The sequence below is a fragment of the Rana temporaria genome, chromosome 13 (genome assembly GCF_905171775.1).
Source record: "Rana temporaria chromosome 13, aRanTem1.1, whole genome shotgun sequence".
Classification (NCBI taxonomy): domain Eukaryota; kingdom Metazoa; phylum Chordata; class Amphibia; order Anura; family Ranidae; genus Rana; species Rana temporaria.
Window position 1 is genome coordinate 89,351,745 of NC_053501.1, and position 23,562 is coordinate 89,375,306.

The following is a 23,562-nucleotide window of genomic DNA, read 5'->3' on the forward strand; positions in this document are numbered from 1 at the left end:
ATGTGAGGGACATGGCTAGAGGGACATGGCTGCATATGTGGGGGACATGGCTGCATATGTGGGGGACATGGCTGCATTTGGGGACACATTTAAAAAAAGCATCGGTATTCGGTATCGGCGACTACTTGAAAAAAAGTATCGGTACTTGTACTAGGTCCTAAAAAAGTGGTATCGGGACAACCCTACTTTGAACAATAAAAGGCAATCGGAATTCCTGGATGTGCAGCCATTTCTTTTCTTACAACTTCCATCTTTTTGAAATATGCACCAAGACACCCCCATGTTCAGCGTCTCAATGTCCGCTTGGAAATATAGCTGGCTTTACAGATGGTCTCAATCCAGCTAGTGGAGTCTGCCCCGTTCTGCAAACTGTACCACAGTGACAGGTCCTCGGACGTTTTTTTTTTCCAGAAGGCCATCCTTGCCCCCCATCAAAATGTGGAAGGTAATGTCTCCCTGTCTACCCTGTTCCCTCTATATGGTTGGGAGGTTAAGTGGAAAACACATATGATAATGATAACATTTCCTTTCTCTGCTCAATATGTTATGCATGAAACATATTAAGAAAGAAAATCCTGCTGTGTCAAGAAAAATAAACTTCTGGACTACTTGACGTATATTGTAGCACAGCATGGGGTTGGACACCTAGGGAAAGTCCAATCAGGGAAGGAATTGTGATTTTAACATATTGTACATGCTACATCCCTGGTTAGGGGACAGAAAGAATGGGGTTGATTTACTAAAGGCAAATAGACTTAAACGCTTTCCCCGACTTGTTCATTCACCGACTTGTTCACTCTCTGACTTAGTTGGGGTAAGCGGTACACTTTGGTGGGGGTTGGTCAGCCACGTCTCGTGACCTTTGACCTCCGGGAACCCACCTTTTGAACTTTGACCGCTGGTGGAAGTCCTGTTCGAATTCCGGAGTCCTAGCCTTATTCTTCAAGGGAAAACCCTTACCCCCTAACACCAACACTAACCCCCAGGGGAACCTCCAGGGCTTAGTAAACGAACAGAAGCTCTGTTGACTTCACTCATGCAATCACGTGCAAGCAAACATGCTTTTTTTATTTTATTTTATTTTCACATGATTGGGTATTCTTTGCAAAGTGAAAATGTACCTCATTTACTTAGCTCTGAAGTAACTACACTTTGCAAAATGCACAGCCTATTTGCCTTTAGTAAATCAACCCCAATGTGCCTTTGAACATTTTAATAGATATTGTGAATAAATCATTATATTTTAGCCATTTGATTCTGGAAATATTTGTGTAGCACTTTAAAATCCTCATTAGTATGCATTGATAAAATTGTTTACTTCAGATTGATCCAATTTATGTGTTTATTTATTTAAAAAAATATTCAAATCACTGAAAATACTTCACGTTACCCTTAAACAGTAGGTTAGTTTGGGCCTAGAAGAAGAGGGTAGACCCCTAAAATCTTGCCCTGTTAGTGCAAATTAAAAAAAAGTACAATACTCAATCTTATTAAGGTTAAATATACAAGGCCTGGTTCATATAAATATTACTAAACCTTGAGCTTAAAGAGAATTGGTCAAACTGACAGGTTCTCCCAGTAGCTCACCCCCCAGATGCTTGCCTCATGGTTCCTAATCCTGTGTAAGCTTTGTGTTAGGCAGTCTTGAAATCTACCCAGGGTTGGTGACCAAGTTCCCTCCCACATGTTAACAGTGTTTCAGGTAAGTGATTGGCAGCTCAGGCCCAAACACTTCATGCTCCTCCATATCCAAAAGAACAAGGCATTTGAAATGGCTCCAACACAAGAACAGGGTTGGGGGGGAGTACAGCAAGGATGGGTTTAAGAGGTGAGGTGGGTGAGCTTTTCATAAGAACCTGTCACTTTGCCTTGAATGGAGAAAGTGACAGATTATCTTTAACATCCACTCAAGTCCAAGATAAGTCGTGCAGCACATTGTATTGAATATTTCTGCTAAGCCGTCGTCGTTGACTTTGTCAGCAATGCAATTCTAAGTAGGAGTGGTCACGCCCCTAAAATTGACATCTCTGGACTCCCATAGACAAATCTGTAGGTTTTCTAACCTTAGTAATAGTTCTTTGCAGATTTTTTCTTTTAGTCTTAGGAAAACTGTAGTTCATGTCATTTTCCTTTCAACCACTTTGGCCATTTAGCAACTGTCCTTCTGTAATATTTAATATAGATCATGAATAAAAGATGTTTTTTAACAATGGTAAAATCGGTGGAGGCTCTTCTCTCAGTTTTTCTCGAAATATTTTTGCTGCAGTGTCATAGTCTTTCAGGTGCTTAGAGGAAATTATCTTTTGCTGATTTTCTTTTGAAATTAGTTCATTGGCCAACCTGCCTGTGATCTTTTTGTAGCCACCAGGATTCGTAAGAACGCCGGCAAGCTTATTTATAACACCTCCTGAGGGGAAGACAAGTCAATATTAGAAATGTAGCACATACTTTCACTGATGCTTACTACCTTCACATTACTGTACATAAGAGTTTACAGACCTGTGTTGGAGATATCTTTTTTATTCGTATTGATTTTTCCAACAGTCTCACGAGCCTACAAAGCAAAATTAAGCTAACGTAAATATTCAGTGCATTTATGCAATGGAAGGGCTCTCGCGCTATCGATGTTCTAAACCTAGGGGGCACTGCTGCAGTTATCTGAAAATGGTCCTAGCCAAAAGTGAAAGCAAATTAAATGAATGATAATAACTGCGCTGTGTGGGTATGGAGGGATAGGGCGTGAAACAAAAAAAACAAACAAACAAAAAAGCAAAACAAAACAGTGATCAATAAGTCCCACCAATTGGGCGGGGTGAACTCTACAAGCAGTGTGCAATCTGAACTGTGAAGGTGGGTGATCTGGAAAAGGTTAGAGATGAATGAAATGGTGGGTGTTTCAATTTTTAATGTTGCTCTGTATTTGCTTAACGGTTATTTTTTTGGAAAAATACACTCTAATGAACAGTCCCACAAGCCTACAAAGCAAAATTAAGCAAATTTAAACATTCAGTGCATTTATGTATTTAGATTTTAGCAAAATAAATATCAGAATGTAGTTACCCCAATTTATTTTTACTATGCATTGGGTATTGCTAGTGTCCTAAAAGACTCAAGGCCCCCATGACCATCTTGATTGTTGTGACACTTGAAGCATACCATGACAAAAAGTGGTGGAGACAGTATTTTTGTCCCCCATCCCATCCTTGTCCCTTCTCATTTATTTTTGCTGCCTTCCTTGTCTTAAGCTTCATTACCACCCTAGCACTACAGCTTTTTTCTGACAAGGTTTCCAAGCCCGAGATAAAAAGGATACCCAGACATTAGAATGTCAGGTAATCTGAAGTTTTGGAATGCTTGTCATTGGTCAGATCTGGGTGTTTTAAAAAATATATATATATATATTTGATCTTAAACTTTTATTACATATGATGATGTGGCTGAAAATAAAAACCACATGTATTATCATTGCTTTATATATATATATATATATATATATATATATATATATATATATATATATATATTTTTTTTTAACTATATACAATTTTCAAGAGTTTATTAAATTAATATACAAGATACAAACAATCTTAGCACCTAAGTTAAGAGATCAAAGTTTGGTTGTCAACAAAATAATACCTGGAATGATGGCATATATAGTGCAAAGAAGACCCAGTGCACTTATTAGAAGACCATGGGTATGTGCTCCGGTCTAGAACAACCCTGCAATTCGGCTAACATATTACATTACTGTATTTCCTATGTGGTCATGTTTGTAAGTCAAAAAGGAACCAATAACAAAGGCTGCCTTTACCACTACAGAAAATTAGCCCAGTTGTATCTGGCTTATAATGACTATTGATATATCTTTTGTTATCCTATCTAACCTGTACCTGTACATTTAAGTTATTTATTGCACCTTATCCTGCCAAAGCTCTCTAGCAATCCATAGCTATCCACTTTACCTTTTGGATGTCTGATTCCAGAGGTGTAAATTGGGCCCTAACAACCTCCCTTTAACCACTTAACCCCCGGACCATATTGCTGCCCAAAGACCAGAGGACTTTTTGCGATTCCTGACTGCGCCGCTTTAACTGACAATTGCGCGGTCGTGCGACGTGGCTCCCAAACAAAATTGGCGTCCTTTTTTTCCCACAAATAGAGCTTTCTTTTGGTGGTATTTGATCACCTCTGCGGTTTTTATTTTTTGCGCTATAAACAAAAATAGAGCGACAATTTTGAAAAAAATGAATATTTTTTATTTTTTGCCATAATAAATATCCCCCAAAAATATATAAAAAAACTTTTTTTTTCCTCAGTTTAGGCCGATACGTTTTCTTCTACATATTTTTCGTTAAAAAAATCGCAATAAGCGTTTATTGATTGGTTTGCGCAAAAGTTATAGCGTTTACAAAATAGAGGGTATTTTTATGGCATTTTTATTAATATATTTTTTTACTAGTAATGGTGGCGATCAGCGATTTTTTTTCGGTACTGCGACATTATGGCGGACACTTTTGACACATTTTTGGGACCATTGGCATCTTTATAGCGATCAGTGCTATAAAAATGCATTGGATTACTATAAAAATGCCACTGGCAGTGAAGGGGTTAAGTATGTCCCCGGGTGTGTTCTTACTGTGGGGGGGGGGGGGGGGGTGGCCTCACTAGGGGAAACACTGATCCTCTGTTCATACATTGTATGAACAGAAGATCAGCATTCCCCCCCCCCTGACAGGACCGGGAGCTGTGTGTTTACACACACAGCTCTCGGTCCCCGCTCTGTAACGAGCAATCGCGGGTGCCCGGCGGCGATCGAGCCACGCGCCCCTAGTGGCGGCTCAAAGAGCAGACGTTATACTACGTGCTCTCGCCCAGGAGAGCCGACCTGCCGCCGTAGAATGACGGTGCGCGGTCGGCTAGTAGTTTAATGCCCCGTACACACGGCCGGACTTTTTTTTCACAGAAAGTGTAGCCTCCATCGGACTTTTTTTGTTGGAAGTCCGACGGACCTTAGATAGAGAACATGTTCTCTTTCTTTCCGTCGGACTTCCGGCGGACTCACAGCAGGCTTTTGCACGGTCAAAAGTCCGACCGTGTGTACAAGGAATAACCTACTATAGTCTCCAAAAGACTAAGCACTTGTAAGAATTTTCAATGCGTTTTCATCTTACCATAGTATGCTTTCGCCCTTTTCCAGCTGCTTTTCGGTCTATTGGTTTAGAATCTTGACTCATTTCTCCATTTTCTAGGGCTAAAACATGAACATACATACATGATGTACTGAACTGTGCAATCTCTTTCCAGAAAGGTAGATATACATAGCTCCCAAATAATTAACTTTTGTAATTTTAAAGGCATTTTTTTTTAAATAGGGTTATTTCTATCAGTGTCCCAGATGGAGACATATACCCTTCTATTTGTCCTGTTGACCACTATCACTGAGACAGAAAGTGAGGGAAAAATCCACCAATTTTAGAGTTGTCATTACAGAAAGAGGTGAGAATAAATCTAACAGGGACACCGGTTCTGGTGACAAATGTCTAAGAGTGTAATTTCCCTAATTTTGTAGCGATTTCCTGTTTCACCTCCAGTGTAAGCATTAAAAGGGAAATCTCCCAGTGAGACAAAAGCAGCAATAACAACGACACATGGATATTTAACCCTTCCGTAACCCAAGCAAAACTAAAGAATGTTTTGGTTAAACCAGTGTTTCTCAATTCCAGTCCTCAGGCCCCCCCAACAGGTCAGGTTTTCAGGATTTCCATTATTTTGCACAGGTGATTTGATCAGTTTCACTGCCTTAGTAATCACCACAGCCTTTTCATCTGAGGGAAATCCTGAAAACCTGACCTGTTGGGGGGGCCTGAGGACTGGAATTGAGAAACACTGGGTTAAACATACCAATAAGGCCATATATTATTAGTCATGTCAGAATAATCCCTCACGAAGCTGCTAGAGCTTGCAGAAGTTTTCATGGAATTTGCATTGGTTCGGGTACAAAAATTGCAAATTTATTATATATGTTAAAGCGTGTGTTAACCCCAAAAAAATAATGGATCCTGCTCCTTTAAAGCATGTTATATAGCACAGTGCTTGTGCTGTGTCATTTGGCCCTCTGTATCACCTGAAATACCTGCTGATCCTGCCAGTTTCTCCTATGTAAACTCACCACAGTACTTCATGGCTGCTGAGCCCTGACACCATGGTCAGTTTATGTGCCTTCCGTCATTCGCTGTATCTCCTGTCCTTCTCTATGCTTTCTCCCCCCTCCCTCCCGGCCTGTTGGATCCCCCGCAACTCCTGCTGCTCTCATAACTCTTAAAATCTTACAAAAGCCTTTCCTAATGACAGCTGCTCCTGTGTGTTTTTTAAAAAAAATCTCCTTTTATCGAATTTCAGAACGGCTCCTCGCAATCACGTGACCCGCCGACTCTCTCTCTCTCTCTCTCTCCTTTCCTCCTCGCGTCCTGGCTGATGTCAACAGGGGAATCTCGGCCCCCGCCCACTGCATATGTCAGTCGGGCAAAGGAGATATCCGGCGGGTCACGTGATCGAAGGGAAACGGCTGTGAAATACAATAAATAAGGCATTTTTTAAATAAAACACACAGACAGGAGCAGATGTCATTAGGGAAGAAGGAGGATGGGTTAACAACCACTTTAATCATTTTACTTACCGTTTAGAAATTCCTCTGCATATCCACTAATATTGCCAGGTGATTTAGCTTGCTGTAGAAAAAACAGTATGTTTAAAAAAAAGAGTAATGTTAAATTGTAAAAATAAAATTGGTTAATAATGACAAATTTAAACTGAAAAATGTTAAGTTGATGAGCACACAAAAGCATTACCAAACATCAAACCTTTGTTAAAGCGGTGTTCCGGACAAAAAAAAAATATGCAAAAATTGATGAAGAAGACTAGGACAGCCGCACTCCAAAAAAGCGTTCTTTTTTAATAAAATAGTTTTGTGACCTATTTTATTAAAAAGGAACGCTTTTTTGGGGTGCGGCTGTCCTAGTCTTCTTCATCAATTTTTGTCATTGCATTGCCGGCACCCAGGGTTTTGTATTTGGTGAGAGAATTCTTTTGGTCTATCGGAGCGGTCACCCTTCTCCCCATTCTATTTTGGACTTTGAAAAAAATTTAATTTTGAATTTTAAAAATTTAATAATTAAAAGCCAGCAGCTACACATATTGCAGCTGCTGGCTTTTAATAATCGGACACTTAAGTGTCCTGGAGTGCAGCAATGTCGGCACCGCAGCTGGTGTTTCCATCAGCTGTCGGGTGCTGCTGCCGTCATTGCGGGCACGGGAACCTGGCAGTGTAGCCTTTCGGCTTCACGCCGGGAACCCTACTGCGCATGTGCAAGGCCCCAGTCCTCTCTCCTATTGGCCCAGTGACCGGGGGAAGAGGAGGGAGCCCTGTGGTGATGTCACTGGCCGTGGCGCCGACTCCTGGAAGTGGGAAAGGATACCTGCCAAAGACAGGATCAGATGATTGGAAGTTCCACTTTAGGGTAGAACTCTGCTTTAAATGCTGAACCATACCGATTTTTGTTGTTCATTGAATAAACAATTGCACCACTCAATCATTAATTTCCCTTTTTGTTTTTAACCATTTGCCTACCTGACATTTCTGTCATACATGTAAAAATCATAATTTTTTTGCTATAAAATTACTTAGAGCCCCCAAACAATATATATTTAAGCAGAGGCCCTAAAGAATAAAATGGTGGGTGTTTCAATTTTTAATGTTGCTCTGTATTTGCTTAACGGTTATTTTTTTGGAAAAATACACTCTAATGAACAGTCCCACAAGCCTACAAAGCAAAATTAAGCAAATGTAAACATTCAGTGCATTTATGTACTTAATTTTTAGCAAAATAAATATCAGAATGTAGTTACCCCAATTTATTTTTAGTATGCATTGGGTATTGCTAGTGTCCTAAAAGACTCAAGGCCCCCTTGGCCATCTTGATTGGTTTGGCACTTGAAGAATACCATGACAAAAAGTGACAGAGACAGTATTTTTGTCCCCTATCTTCCTAGTCCCGTCTCATTTCCTTTTGCTTTCTTAATGGTTAAAAGCTTCATTACCCCCCTAGCACTATGGCTCTTTTCTGAAAAGGTTTCCAAGCTTGAGATAAAAGGGATACCCAGACCTTAGAATATTATGTAATCTGAATTTTTGGAATGCTTGTCATTGGTCTTTGGGTCAGATCTGGGTATTTAAAAAAAGAAAATTGATCTTAAACAGTCATAACGGTAAGTTTATTACATATGATGATGTGACTGAAAATAAAAACCACATGTATTATCATTGCTTATAATTTTTTTTAAAAACGATATAACATTTTTAAGAAGTGTAATGAATATACAAGGTACAAACAATCTTAGGGCCAGATTCACCAAAGAGATACGACGGCGTTTCTCCTGATACGCCGTTGTATCTCTGTTTCTATCTATGCGACTGATTCATAGAATCAGTTACGCATAGATATCCATAAGATCCGACAGGTGTAATTGTTTTACACTGTCGGATCTTAGGATGCAATACCGCGGCCGCCGCTGGGTGGAGTTCGCGTCGTAAACCAGCGTCGGGTATGCAAATTAGCAGTTACGGCGGATCCCCGACGGATTTTCGCGTTCGCTACGTCGTCCATAGTCAAGTTTTTTGACCTGCCCTAACTTTAGTCAGCAATCGTATTGCTGTCTAAAGTATGGCCGTCGTTCCCGCGTCGAAATTTAAAATTTAACGTCGTTTGCGTAACACGTCCGGGAATACGGAAGTACGCTACGCGCGTCGCCGTTCGAAAAAATGACGTCACGGCGCGCAAAGCACGGCGGGAGTTAGGAAACGGAGCATGCGCAGTAGGTCCGGCGCGGGAGCGCGCCTAATTTAAATGGCACACGCCCATTTGAATTGGCCCTCCTTGTGCTGGAGGCCGCCGGCGTAGTTTTAGTCGCAAGTGCTTTGTGAATCAGGCACTTGCGATGAAAACTTGCGGCGGTGTAACTACGATACGTTACACCGCTGCAGTTCTATGTGAATCTGGCCATTAGAACCGAAGTTCAGAGATTAAAATGTGGTTGTCAAAAGAATAATACCTGGAATGATGGCATATCTAGTAGAAAAGGAGACCCAGGGCACTCATTAGAAGACCATGGGTATGTGCTCCAGTGTAGTAACAACCCTGCATTTCAGCTTACATATTACATTACTATATTTCCTAAGTGGTCATGTTTGTAAGTCAAAAATGAACCAATAACAAAGGCTGCCTTTACCACTACAGAAATTTAGCCCAGTTGTATCTGGCTTATAATGACTATTGATGGTCATTTGTTATGCTATCTAACAGTACCTGTACATGGAGGACATTGTAAGTACTTTATTGCACCTTATCCTGCCAAAGCTCTCTAGTAATCCATAGATAGAAGCTGTATAACTCAGTGTAAAAATCCACTTTACCTTCAGAAGTCTGATTCCAGAGGTGTAAATTGGGCCCAAACACCCTTCCTTTAACCTATTAAAGCCTCCAAAAGACTAAGCACTGGTGAGAATTTTCAATGTGTTTTTATTAGGGCTGTTACTGACTAAAAATGTAAATTAATTATAAAAGAAGACTGTAATATCCACAATCTCCCCCACTGTAATATCTGCAATTTCCCCCACTGTAATAGACATCTCCCCACTGTAATAGACATCTCCCCACTGTAATAGATAGAAATCTCCCTCACTGTAATAGACATCTCCCCCACTGTAATAGACATCTCCCCCACTGTAAATGATAGACATCTCCCTCACTGTAATAGACATCTCCCCCAGCATACCAGAAAAGAAGCCGGCAAGACTTCCTCCGTCTGCATCCACGAGCAGTTGAGGGGGGATGACGTCAGCGTGCTGCTCCAGGAGCTCACCTAGGCCGCCGCCGGGTGGACCAAGATGGCCGACGCTCCAGAGCTAGGCCGAAGCCGCAGCCTTTCCTATGGCCGAGGCAGCGAAGCTCAATCCACGGAGGCGGAGAGGTGAGTACCGATCAAAATAATTTTGATCGATCAAAAAAATTAACAATCAATCGAGGAATTAATCGTTAATTTCCACAGCCCTAGTTTTTATCTTACCGTAGGAGGCTTTCGACCTTTTCCAGCTGCTTTTCGGTCTAACGGTTTAGAATCTTGACTCATTCCTCTATTTTCTAGGGCTAAAACATAAACATGCATAATTTACCGAACTGTGCAATCTGTTTCCAGGAAGGTAAGTATAGATAGCTTTATTTTTATAAAACACACACACAGGAGCAGCTGTCATTAGGGAAGAAGCAGGATAGAATAGACCCGGAGCAAAGGGAACCTAGTTGCAGAGCACACATGACTTGGGGGTTGCTGGGCAGATTGCACTGATCAGTTCCTGTTAATGTATAGGTTAAGGGGGGTGGCCTACATTGGAGCAATGGAAGGATAGGGGGTTCGGCCTGGGTACTGGGTTATCCTCGGGGGGCAGGGGGAAGTTTCATTAGTTGGGGGCTGCAGGAGAGAGGTAACAGCACAAGAAGTTTTTTCTTTCCCTCCCTCCCTATCTTTGAGGCTATGTGGTTGGTTTAACGTTGTGTTTTATCATCTAGTTTGATGGCTGCACTGGTCTCGGGTTCTTGAAGGTGGGAATGTTGGAAGGAATACAGTATGTGGTGTGGAACTGGTTGGGCCTATCTCGGTATGGGTACCTTCCCCCTATCATGGAAATAATGGGCTATCGGTCATCGGGCTGCATCAGGCAAGAAGTTGGTAATAGTTTGTCCCTGAGCTGGTGGAATCGTGGCTAGGGGCCAGGATGCCTAGGTGGTGGTGGTACAGCAGATGCAATAGAAAACCTTCCTTCATGAACCTTAGAAATAGCAGTCAGTTTAAGGCAGGTACAAAAAGTTGGGTTTATATATAAAATTGAATTATTTTATATAAAATGTTGTTATGGTTGTTAATAAAGGGGCCATATGGCCATTTAATCCAGAAGGTGTTGCGTGTTTCTTTCCTAAGGTATTTATTGGATAAAAAAATAGGGGTGGGGCTAGTAGGTAGTGGCAGACGACACATCAGCCATACACCAGTCATGTGTAAAGTTGGCAAAGTGGGTTAACAACCACTTTAATCATGTTACTTACCGTTTAGAAATTCCTCTGTATCTCCACTAATATAGCCAGATGATTCAGCTTGCTGTAGAAAAAAAGAGTTTTAAAAAAAAAAAAAGAGTAATGTTAAATTATATAAAAAAAAATGTTAATAATGACAAACTTAAACTTAAAAATGTTAAGATGATGATCACACAAAAGCATTACCAAACATCAAACCTTCTTTAAATGCTGAACCATACCGCTTTATGCTGTTCATCAAATAAACAATTGCATCACTCAATCATTAATTTGCCTTTTGTTTTTAACCACTTGCCTACCTGATATGTCTGTCATACATGTAAAAATCATAATTTTTTTGCTAGAAAATTATTTAGAGCCCCCAAACATTATATATTTAAGCAGAGGCCCTAGAGAATACAATGGTGGGTGTTGCAATTTTTTATGTTGCTCTGTATTTGCTCAGCCGTTATTTTTTGGGAAAAATACACTCTAATGAATTCTAGTAAACACAAAATAATACCAATTTTTTGGTAAAACATAAAAGATTATGTCACGCCACGTAAATAGATACCATTAATAATAGATAGGTAAAATAGATACCTAAAATTATGCACACAAACTACAGTACATAAAATTATTACATTTAAAAAGCCTTTACAGGTTACCAGTTTTACAGAGGAGGTCTGGTGCTAGATTATTACTCTCGCTCTGCAGTGATACCTCACGTGTGTGGTTCGATTGTCATTTACATATATGTGTGGGACTGACGCATGCATTCGCCTTTGCACGCAAGCACTTGCATTTTTATTTTTATAATTTATTTTCTTACACTGTACCTTTTTTGCTACCACAAGGGATGAAAAACATGCATGGTCCTCTTTATGGAGGCACCTAGGGTCTAGGAGACCACAGATATCTCCTTACTTCTTGATCGACCGGGAGAGCCTGGTAAAGGCAGCAGTGGGAGAGAGGCAGGATTCCCTTGCGCCTGTAAAAGTAATCCAGTGGCTGTATAGACCCTAGGATTACTTTTACAATGTTCAGAATTGCCTGCTCTAAAAAATGATTGTAGCTGCAGTAATGATCCTTAAATACCCGGATGTATATATGACCGGCCGTATTGAAGCAATTAAAGCAGCACCAATGATGCACAAGCTTCTTCATTGCCAGCTGACATCTTCAGATGGTCTTCTTCCAGGTACTGTATATTTTATGGCTGAAGAGACATGCATCTTCTGCAATAAAGAGCCTGCCTGCTTGCAGCGTGTAACAGCAGGACAACAGTATTGCTTTAAGCTACAGTGTGCAAGATGTATGTAGGCAGGTGCAGTCTACTTTCTCCACGGCAGGTGGAACGCTCTGCAGCGGCACTGTTGGAGAGGAAGTCAAGAGGAACAGGGTTCCTCTATGGCAGGGGTGCCCAACTGCTCGCCCGTGGTGCCCTCTGATGTGGCCCGCCATTTCCTGCTCTGGGATGGTGGATCGGCAAGCCCAGCTGTAGTTACATACATAGTAGGTGAGGTTAAAAAAAGACACAAGTCCATCAAGTCCAACCTATGTGTGTGATTATATGTCAGTATTACCTTGTATATCCCTGTATGTTGTGGTCGCTCAGGTGCTTATCTAATCAATGCCCCCTGCTGAAACCACCACCTGTGGAAGAGAATTCCACGTCCTTGCCGCTCTTACAGTTGAGAACCCTCTAAACTGCCGTAAAAACACTCTAAAATCAAAAAAGCCTAATAACGCAGATAAAGGCTCAAAAACGCGTTTAGCGTTTTTAATCCATTGAAAAAAACAAAACAAAAAAAAACGCTAAAAAGCGCTATTGCAGAGACGTTTAAAAACTCACTGCAAAGCTACTGGCGTTTTTATAACGTTAATATAATGTCCAGTGTGCATGAAGCCTCATAGGAATGTGGATATTTCCAGCTATACAGTTATTATAATCAGAGGGAGACTTCAGCCCAGAAGGATTTTTTTCCTTCATGAATGACCCTCCTATTGTATTTTGACAGGCGGGCCTGCTGGCTGTCAGAATAACCAAAGGGAGGATGCTTCTGATTGGATGCAGCCACTATTTGGCCAACAGTTTTGCCCGACTCCTTCAATTTTTTTCAGTTGAAGGATGTCGGCTGGGAGGGTGTCCATCCACTGATTGAATTTAAGCTGGCTCATTAGGAAATTTCCAATGTATGGCCCGTTTATCGTAATCTAGCTGGAAGGGGAGCTTGCTCATATTATCTGTTAAAGCAATAAAGAGTTCACCTTTAATAAAAAACTGCCTGTTCAGGTAAGGGGTGCTTGTAGATAAAAACAAACTGTGCAGCCTTAAATAATTTCCTTGCTATAGGTGTAGGCCATTTATGTACCTCGCAAAGCATGGCTGAAAAACTCCAAGAGATGGCGTCATCCTATCCTGCCCTGTTGCTAGGACATTGCTAAGACACTCTTAGCTAATTCAAACCCCCTTGCATGCTCTCTCTTCCCCCTGAGCTCAGGGATACTGCGATGGAGGAAGTAGTAGACCATACATGTGTGGGGATTGAAGAGTTTGCTCCTGTAATGGTAGGGGTGAGCCGGAACGACTGGGAGTACCTTAGCAACGTCCTAGCAACTAGGCAGAATGAGGTGATGCCATCTCTAGGAGTTTTGCAGTCAGGCTTTGGGAGGTATGTAAATGGTCTACAGCCATGGCCAAAAGTTTTGAGAATGACACAAATACTCATTTTCACAAAGTCTGCTGCCTCAGTTTTTGAGATTTGAAATTGCATATACTCCAGAATGTTATGAAGAGTGATCAGACGAATTGCAATTAATTGCAAAGTTCCTCTTTGCCATGAAAATTAACTTAATCCCATAAAAAAAAATTCCACTGCATTTGTGAAGAAGGCTTCAGGGTGCCCAAGAAAGTCCAGCAAGCGCCAGGACCATCTCCTAAAGAGGATTCAGCTGCGGGATTGGAGTGCCACCAGTGCAGAGCTTGCTCAGAAATGGCAGCAGGCAGGTGTGAGCCCATCTGCACGCACAGTGAGGCGAAGACTTTTGGAAGATGGCCTGGTGTCAAGAAGGGCAGCAAAGAAGCCACTTCTCTCCAAAAAAAACATCAGGGACAGATTGATCTTCTGCAGAAAATATGGTGAATGGACTGCTGAGCACTGGGGCAAAGTCATATTCTCTGATGAAGCCTCTTTCCGATTGTTTGGGGCATCAGGAAAAAGGCTTGTTCCGGAGAAGAAAAGGTGAGCGCTACCATCCGTCCTGTGTCATGCCAACCGTAAAGCATCCTGAGACCATTCATGTGTGGGGTTGCTTCTCATCCAAGGGAGTGGGCTCACTCACAATTTTGCCCAAAAACACAGCCATGAATAAAGAATGATACCAAACACCTCCAACAGCAAATTCTTCCAACAATCCAACAACAGTTTGGTGAAGAACAATGCATCTTCCAGCACGATGGAGCACCGTGCCATAAGGCAAAAGTGATAACTAAGTGGCTCGGGGACCAAAACATTGACATTTTGGGTCCATGGCCTGGAAACTCCCCAGTTCTTAATCCCATTGAGAACTTGTGGTCAATCCTCAAGAGGCGGGTGGACAAACAAAAACCCACTAATTCTGACAAAACTCCAAGAAGTGATTATGATAGAAATGGGTTGCTATCAGTCAGGAATTGGCCCAGAAGTTGAAGTTGAGAGCATGCCCAGTCGAATTGCAGAAGGTCCTGAAAAAGAAGGGCCAACACTGCAAATACTGACTCTTTGCATAAATGTCATGTAATTGTCGATATTAAAGCCTTTGAAACATATGAAGTGCGTGTAATTATATTTCACTACATCACAGAAACAACTGAAACAAAGATCTAAAAGCAGTTTAGCAGCAAACTTTGTTAAAACTAATATTTGTGTCATTCTCAAAACTTTTGGCCACAACGGTACACCTATAGCAAGGGCATTATCCAACTTTAGTCAAAGCTGCACAGTTTGTTTTTATCTACAGGCACCCCTTATAGGCAGTTTTTGGTAAAGATGAACTAACCCTACACAATGCATTTTATGAATGGCCAGAAAAATGTGGACCTGCCAAAGCGGGAATACAGGCGGAAAATAAAAGATGGCAAAATAGCGCTATCCGCTCCCCTCACTGCTCCAAAGATGCTGCTGACAGGAGATTTTCCCGCCAGCGCATCGCCTCAATGTGTTTTCTCATTGAGTAGGCAGTGAAGGATTTTTTCAGGCGGTATAGCAGTGCTATTTTTAGCGCTGTACTGCCGGAAAAACTCCTCAGTGTGAAAGGGGTCTAAATAAGCAGGGGATGTGTTGGACTTTTGCAAAGAGACCACTGCTTCCCCACAGAGGGTAATGGTCCTTATTTATAGCATAGTGGCAGCGCACAGGCTTTTTTTTTACTCGGGCTGTGGCTTTTCAAAAAGAAAAAAATGTAACTGTAATGCCGCGCACACACAACTGTTTTTATTGGTCTAAAAAAAATTAGTTTTTTTTTTTAACCCCACTATTGTTAAGCGGGCCTTGCCTACACGTGATCGGGAAAAAAAAATGCTCTATCAAAGCGCAGTGACGTACAACACGTACGACGGCACTATAAAGGGGAAGTACCATTCGGATGGCGCCACCCTTGGGCCTGCTTTTGCTGATTTCGTGTTAATAAAACTTTGGTGAGAGACGATTTGCGCTTTTCAGTCTGTTTACAGCGTTATGAATGTGCTATCTCCATTACGAACGGTAGTTTTACCAGAACGAGCGCTCCCATCTCATAACTTGCGTCTGAGCATGCGCGTTTTTTTCACGTCGTTAAAGCCCACACACGACCATTTTTTACAACGTTAAACATGACAACGTTAAAAACGACAACTTTAAAAACTACAACTTTAAAAACTACGTGAAAATTTAGAGCATGTTCTAAATTTTAAATGCACATTTTTTTTCATCGCGAAAAATGCTCTGGAGCCCACACACGATCGTTTTTAATGACAATAAAAAAAATGTCATTTTTTACATCGCGAAAAACGGTCGTGTGTACGAGGCATAACATTTTTTGCAACCTTTGTTTTGATGCTCCTAAATTGTATTTAGCTGATTTAAACTGAAAGTGCATTTGGCCTTTATTTTCTCTTGCACATGATTTGCACATACCTTTACTCCTCTTGTAAGTTAACACCAGTGAACAACATTGTAGCTATGTATTGCTTACAATACACATGACATGCAGCCATTGTCACACAACATGGAGTACCTGAGTTGAAGAACCCATATTTGGTAGATGATCTTCAACACTTCGAACAGCACTTCTCGCCTCCTTCTGATAAGCTTCATACATCACTGATGTACATTCACTGCAGTCTTAAAAAAAGAACCATTATAAATCAATTTCCATGGCAGTGTAAAGAACATGCTAGAAGGCTTATAAAAAATACATTATTTTATTCATTAAAGGCCAAACAAAGACAAAACTCCCAGGATCCCATGGACCCAAGTCATGTCTCGTTATTGTTCCACTGAAATTAACACTTGGACATGCCTACTACTGTCACCAATGCTGTGGCATTCTTCTTACCACTGGCCACCAAGCATGGGTCTTTCTTCCTCCTTCTAAACACCAACACTTGGGTATTCTACCTCCAATTGACCAACCAAGGATTGGGTATTCTATCTCCAACTGACAACCAGTGCTGGAGCCTTCTTCCTCCCACCGACCACTGAGGATGGAGCATTCTTCCTCCCTCTGACACCACACCTGGGGCATTCCTCCTCCCACTGGTCACCAATGATGCGGCTTTCTTCCTCCTACTCCTACTGATAACAAAGCTGGGGCATGCTTCCTCCCACCAATGTCAATGATGGAGAATTCTCCCACACACTGACACCAACAAATGAGAATTCTTCTTTTCGTTGACTTCCAAGGATGCAGCATTTTCTCCTACAACTGGCCAGGTATAGGTAACATGGGTGGAGGGCTTTGTTCCTCCCATTGACACAAACACTTGGGCATTCTTACACCTGCAGACTACCAACATTCGGGCATTCTACCTCCAATTGACCAACCAAAGATTGGGAATTTTACCTCCAGCTGACAACCAGTGCTGGAGCATTCTTCCTCCCACTGACTACCGTTGATGGAGCATTGTTCCTCCCTTTGATGCCAATGATGGAGCATTGTTCCTCCCTGCAGCTTTCCTTTACCTACTCCTACTAACAACAATATTGGGGCATACCTCCTACCATAGAGGTCAATGATGAAGCATTCTTCCACACACTGACACAACACATGAGCATTCTTCTTTCCACTGACTGCCAAGGATGCAGCATTTTCTCCTACCACTGGCCAGGTATAGGTAACATTGGTCCGTAAAATAAAGTGAAGATGACATGCTACAACCCAATTGCTCTTCCAGAGCTGCCGAGTGAATAAAGGCAGTCGCACCACTACGATTAAAATCATGAAGAGAAATATTCTGCAACTCCTTGTTTGCTAAAAATATAAAAAAATTACTGATTCTCAAAAAAAAGATACAACCAGGCCCACAAGGCTGAAATGCGTTAACATCTGCTGTCTGCATATTGTGTCCTTTATGGTGAATCAATACATTGTATAGATTTTTAAGAGCAAACACGGTTTTGCAGATTATCTCTCTTCATAGGTAACATGAGTGCTGGATCTATGTTTGCATTCTACACCCATATATACAGTGTATGCCCTAATTTAAAGGCACCCCCTATCTTTCTCTCAAAACTGTTCTTTTTTAAACAAACAAACAAAAAAAAGGTTAATATATACAAGGCACAGAAGTCCTATCTTTGGATCACTTTAAAAAAAATCTACACAGCACACATATAGAAATGTTCAGTATAGCAGCACAGGCACTTCATAGCGGATCAAAAGGAGAATGTAGCATACGTATATCATCAGTTTTATATTAAAATATATCCCAACTAGGGATGAGCTTCGCGTTCGACTCAAACCCATGTTCGACTCGAACATTGCCTGTTCGATTGTTCGTCAAAATTCGAACAAAACGTGTCGTTCGCGCCAAATTCGAGTGACGCATCACGGCCCATAATTCACTGCGGCATTGCGCGCTGATGATTGGCCAAGCATGCACTATGACCCGCATGCTTGGCCAATCACAGCGCGCAAAAAACGGAGAGCCATAATTGGCCAAAACCAGGGTGGCTTTGGCCAATTATGGCTCAGGGCTTTAGCACACGCCCCACACTATAAAAGGCCGCCTACTGGGCGGACTCGTGTAGTGTGTTGCAGCGCTGGTTAAAGGTCAGACCGAGAGAGAGATTGTCTTTTTCCTAGTTTTCAGTGTGTAGAGGATATATATACATCCCAGGAGTTGCACATATATTTATACACTGTATAGTTTAGTTAGATTGGTTGTTCCTAATCTGTCAGGCAGTTGATTGTGCTAGCTGCAGTGTTCTCACTTACAGTGTGTAGAGGATATATATACAGTAGGTGTTTGTGATATTGTGTTTTTAGCATGACAGCATCGCGCTGATTCTCGGCGACATGGTGCCGAGATCTCGCCGACATCTCGCACTCACTGGAATAGTGACAGCACATTCCAACGTGCGCGTCATAGAAGCGACGGAAGATCCGACTTGGATTCCCGCCAATTCTACACGTGTGCGGCGTTTGTTATGAATCCTGAGGGGGAAGTCCCCGCCGGATTTTAAATAAAAATTCGGCATGGGTTCCCCCCTCAGGAGCATACCGGGCCCTTAGGTCTGTTATGGGTTGTAAGGAGAACCCCCCTACGCCGTATCCAAAGCACGCTATCCGGCCGGTCAGGAAAGGAGTGGGGACGAGCGAGCGCCCCCCCCTCCTGAGCCGTACCAGGCTGCATGCCCTCAACATGGGGGGGTTGGGTGCTCTGGGGCAGGGGGGCGCACTGCGGGGCCCCCCCACCCCAGAGCACCCTGTCCCCATGTTGATGAGGACAGGGCCCCTTCCCGACAACCCTGGCCGTTGGTTGTCGGGGTATGCGGGCAGGAGGCTTATCGGAATCTGGGAGCCCCCTTTAATAAGGGGGCCCCCAGATACCGGCCCCCCACCCTAAGTTAATGGATATGGGGTACATCGTACCCCTACCCATTCACCTGGAGGACAAGTGGTAAAAACACAAATAAAAAACACAGGGTATTAAAATATTTTATTAGTCTGCTCCGGAGGCTCCCCCTGTCTTCTTTAGCTCTTTTACCAGGGGGAGCTTCTTCTTCCGATTTCCGGGGGTCTTCTCCTGCTCTCCGGGGTCTTCACCGCTCTTCTGTGACGTCTTCTCCGCTCCGGGGGGTCTTCTTCTATGTTCGCCGCTCTCCGCTCTTGACTCGGCGCACCCCGGTTCTTCCTCCCGCTGTCCGGTGCCTTCTCCTTCTTCCGCTGTTCTGTGACGTCTTCTCCTCTTCTTCCGCTGTTCTGTGACGACTTCTACTTCTCCCTTCAGGCCGCTGTGCTGTGACGTCTTCTCTTCTTCTCTTCTCCCGATGTTGACACGCCGGCTCTTCTCGCTGAAATGGCAGGTGCGCTGCTTTCATCGGACCTATATAGGCCTCACAGTCCCATCATGCTCTGTACCTACCCATGTGATACCTACCCACGTGGGTAGGTATCACATGGGTAGGTACAGAGCATGATGGGACTGTGAGGCCTATATAGGTCCGATGAAAGCAGCGCACCTGCCATTTCAGCGAGAAGAGCCGGCGTGTCAACATCTGGAGAAGTGAAGAAGATGACGTCACAGCCCGGAAGAAGAAGAATACGTCACAGCATGGAAGAAGAAGATAGACGTTCAGCGCTGAAGGAGAAGGCACCGGACAGCTGGAGGAAGAACCGGGGTGTGCCGAGTCAACAGCGGAGAGCGGCGAACATAGAAGGAGACCCCCGGAGAGTTGAGAAGACCCCCCGGATAGCGGAGAAGACCCGTCGGGATAGCGGAAGAAGAAGCCCCCCCGCCGAAGACGCCGGAGGAAACCCGCCGGGGGTGGGGGCTTTTTTAAAAGCGACCCCCCCGGCGGTGGAAGAGAACCAGACGGCGGCCCCCACCCACCCGAAGACGTCAAAGAAGAAAACAAAAAACAAGATAATACAGCGCTAATAACTTGTGAGAAATAAATATGAAATATATAACCAAAAAATATGAATGAACACAATAGGTGCATTGACGGTATGATAATCAATATAACAAATCCATCCAAATAAAGTGAAAAAAAAGGTAGTCCATAAAAAATCAGTGCAATTGAGTCCAATTAAGGTGAGCATCAATGATTAATCGTGAAAAGATCCTCCACCAGAAATGAAGTGAAAAGTCACCCAATGTGTGGGAAATGAAATCTCCTTACCAGAGAAAAAGACCGGGCTTTCAACGGTCTAATACAGCATAAGGATGTTTAAAGTCTTCCTTGAAAAGACTATTCCGGACACTGCTATAAATCACCAGTATGAAAAGCTCCAAGGGACAAGATCATATGGTCACAACACCCGTGTGAGAAGGCTGTGCTGGAAGCAACTTCATCACCCTAGAAATGGCAAAGAAGAAGCTCCCCCTGGTAGAAGAGCTAATAAAGAAGACAGGGGGAGGCCTCCGGAGCAGAAAAATAAATTATTTTAAAAACCCTTGTGTGGTGTGTTTATTAACTTTGACATTTTTCCTACAGGTGAATGGTTAGGGGTACGATGTACCCCATATCCATTCACTTAGGGTGGGGGGCCGGTATCTGGGGGCCCCCTTATTAAAGGGGGCTCCCAGATTCCGATAAGCCTCCCGCCCGCATACCCCGACAACCAACGGCCAGGGTTGTCGGGAAGGGGCCCTGTCCTCATCTACATGGGGACAGGGTGCTCTGAGGTGGGGGGCCGCAGTGCGCCCCCCTGCCCCAGAGCAACCAACCCCCCTATGTTGAGGGCATGCAGCCTGGTACGGCTCAGGAGGGGGGGGGGGCGCTCGCTCGTCCCCACTCCTTTCCTGGCCGGCCGGGTAGCGTGCTTTGGATACGGGTCTGGTATGGATTGTAGGGGGACCCCCTACGCCATTTTTTCGGCGTAGGGGGGGCTCTCCTTACAACCCATAACAGACCTAAGGGCCCGGTATGCTCCTGAGGGGGGAACCCATGCCGGATTTTTATTTAAAATCCGGCGGGACTTCCCCCTCAGGATTCATAACAAACGCCGCACACGTGTAGAATTGGCGGGAATCCAAGTCGGATCTCCCGTCGCTTCTATGTCAGCTCCACGAGTCGGGGGGCACGTCACGTGACCGGGTAACCGCCTCCGATGTACGTTTCGTTGTATTGAACGTCTTCAGGGGGCGTCTCCCTGAAGACATTCAATACAACGAAACGTATGTTGGAGGCGGTTACCTGGTCACGTGACGTGCCCCCCGACTCGTGGAGCTGACAGCTGGGAACGCGAGGCTGTGCTACGACGGTAGCAGAGATCCCAGACGACCCAAACATTTGTACCGCAATTAGGCGGTGAAACGTCTGCAGCCCCAGTGCCGGGTAGGCACCTATACAGTAAGAGGCCATTTGGCTTTTCCTTTGTTTTTAATTAGTTTTTAATAAAGCAGTATTACGCTATTGGCTTCTCCATTGATTTTTTGCATATCCTTGTTTGGGACTCCTGGTGATGAGGCATATATCAATCTTTCCTGTCGGCATGTGTGCAGGCCCAATCCTGCATAAGCTTTTATGACTAAGTTTTTAATTAAAGTAGTCCATTCAATCTGGTAAGCGCATCCATTTTTCATCAGCACATCTTTGGGTGTTAAAGAAGATTGAAGTTTAGTGGTGGTATTTTACTTTCACATAAGCAAGATACAGCAAATTAAGAAGATTTACTATCATCTACTTGTGACACTTCACCTATTTATTATTGGGACTTGATGACATATGTCTCAGCGTTACTGCAAAAGTTCTTTGATGTGGGCCTTTTTTGAGACATGTGCATCAGATCGCACCATTGCTATTTGTAACATATGTCTGAAGCGTATCTTGCGTGGCCAAAACATCACCAGCTTGGGCACCACATGCTTGACCAGACATATGTCGACCTGCCATGCAGTTCGTTGGCAAGCATACCTGAAAGACCCACACCAAAGAAAAAAGCGGACCTCCCTTGCCCCTCATCAGCTGGGATCTCCAACCCCACTATACCCTCAATCCTCTCTGAAGCATGCACTGACAGGACTGAAGGTGTAGAATTAGGTGTGTCACAACTTAGTAGTACATGCGAGCAATCTACTATCGGTACACCGATGTCAGATTGTACCAGCCAAATTTCCCTGCCCCAGCTGCTGCAGCGCCGAAAGAAGTACTCTCCCAGCCATCCACATGCCCAGCGGTTGAATGCTAGCTTAGCGAAATTGCTAGCACTTCAACTGCTGCCTTTTCAGTTGGTAGATTCTGCCCCCTTCCGTGAGTTTGTGGAATGTGCGGTACCTCAGTGGCAAGTTCCCAAATGTCACTTTTTCTCACGGAAGGCGATTCCGGCTCTCTACCGCCATGTGGAAGGCAATGTCCATGCCTCGCTGGACAGGGCGGTCAGTGGTAAGGTGCATATCACCGCTGACTCATGGTCCAGCAGGCATGGACAGGGACGTTACCTCTCTTTCACGGCGCATTGGGTGACTCTACTGGCAGCTGGGAAGGACGCAGGGCAAGCTAAAGTAGTGTTGGAGGTTGTTCCGCCACCACGCCTCCAAAACACTCCTACCGGTTGCGACACACCTCTCTCCCCCACCACCCCTCTTCTTGTTCCTCTGTGGCCTCTTCCTGTGCTGATGTGTCCTCGGAACCAGCCGTGCTCCGTAGGCGTATGAGGGGCTACGCAGGAATGCAGGGAAAGAGATGCAATGCAGTGCTAGAGCTGGTGTGCTTGGGAGACAGGAGCCACACTGGGGCAGAGGTTCTGTCAGCTCTGCAGGGGCAGGCTCAGAGGTGGTTGACGCCACGCCAGCTTAACAGCCAGGAATGGTGGTTAGCGACAATGGCACCAACCTCCTCTCTGCCCTGCGACAGGGACAACTGACCCATGTGCCCTGTTTTGCTCATGTCCTGAAGGCTTATAGGATGTCCTGAAGCAGGCCAGGAAAGTCTGTGTGCATTTCCGAAGGTCATATAATGCCAGTGCTCAGCTGACAGACCTCCAAAGGGAATACAACCTGCCCAAGAACCGCCTAATCTGTGACATGCCCACCAGATAGAACTCTACATTGGCCATGCTGCAGCGGCTGCACACGCAGCAGAGGGCCATCAATGAGTACCTGTGCCAATATGGCAGCAGAACTGGGTCAGGGGAGCTTGGGTTTTTTCCCCCACGCCAGTGGGCCTTGATCAGGGATGCATGCACTGTCCTGTCACCATTTGAGGAGGCCACAAGGATGGTGAGCAGTGACAGTGCATGCATCAGTGAG

At 43.8% G+C, this 23,562-nt stretch overlaps 1 protein-coding gene across 3 annotated transcripts in view; it reads right to left on the reverse strand.

Annotated features, from left to right (window-relative positions):
• Positions 1-1,324: 1,324 nt before the first annotated feature.
• Positions 1,325-23,562, reverse strand: part of LOC120921148 (receptor-interacting serine/threonine-protein kinase 3-like) — a 59,415-nt gene continuing 37,177 nt past the window's right edge. For 2 of the 3 annotated variants that reach the window (XM_040333839.1, XM_040333840.1), the window contains 7 exons: positions 16,380-16,486; positions 11,157-11,208; positions 10,123-10,202; positions 6,677-6,728; positions 5,172-5,251; positions 2,500-2,554; positions 1,325-2,407 (listed from right to left, as the gene is read on the reverse strand). In XM_040333839.1, the coding sequence (XP_040189773.1) occupies positions 2,184-2,407; positions 2,500-2,554; positions 5,172-5,251; positions 6,677-6,728; positions 10,123-10,202; positions 11,157-11,208; positions 16,380-16,486 (650 nt within the window). In that variant the 3' untranslated portion in view covers positions 1,325-2,183. The remainder of the gene's footprint in view (positions 2,408-2,499; positions 2,555-5,171; positions 5,252-6,676; positions 6,729-10,122; positions 10,203-11,156; positions 11,209-16,379; positions 16,487-23,562) is intronic. The other variant, XM_040333841.1, reaches the window with a different exon arrangement.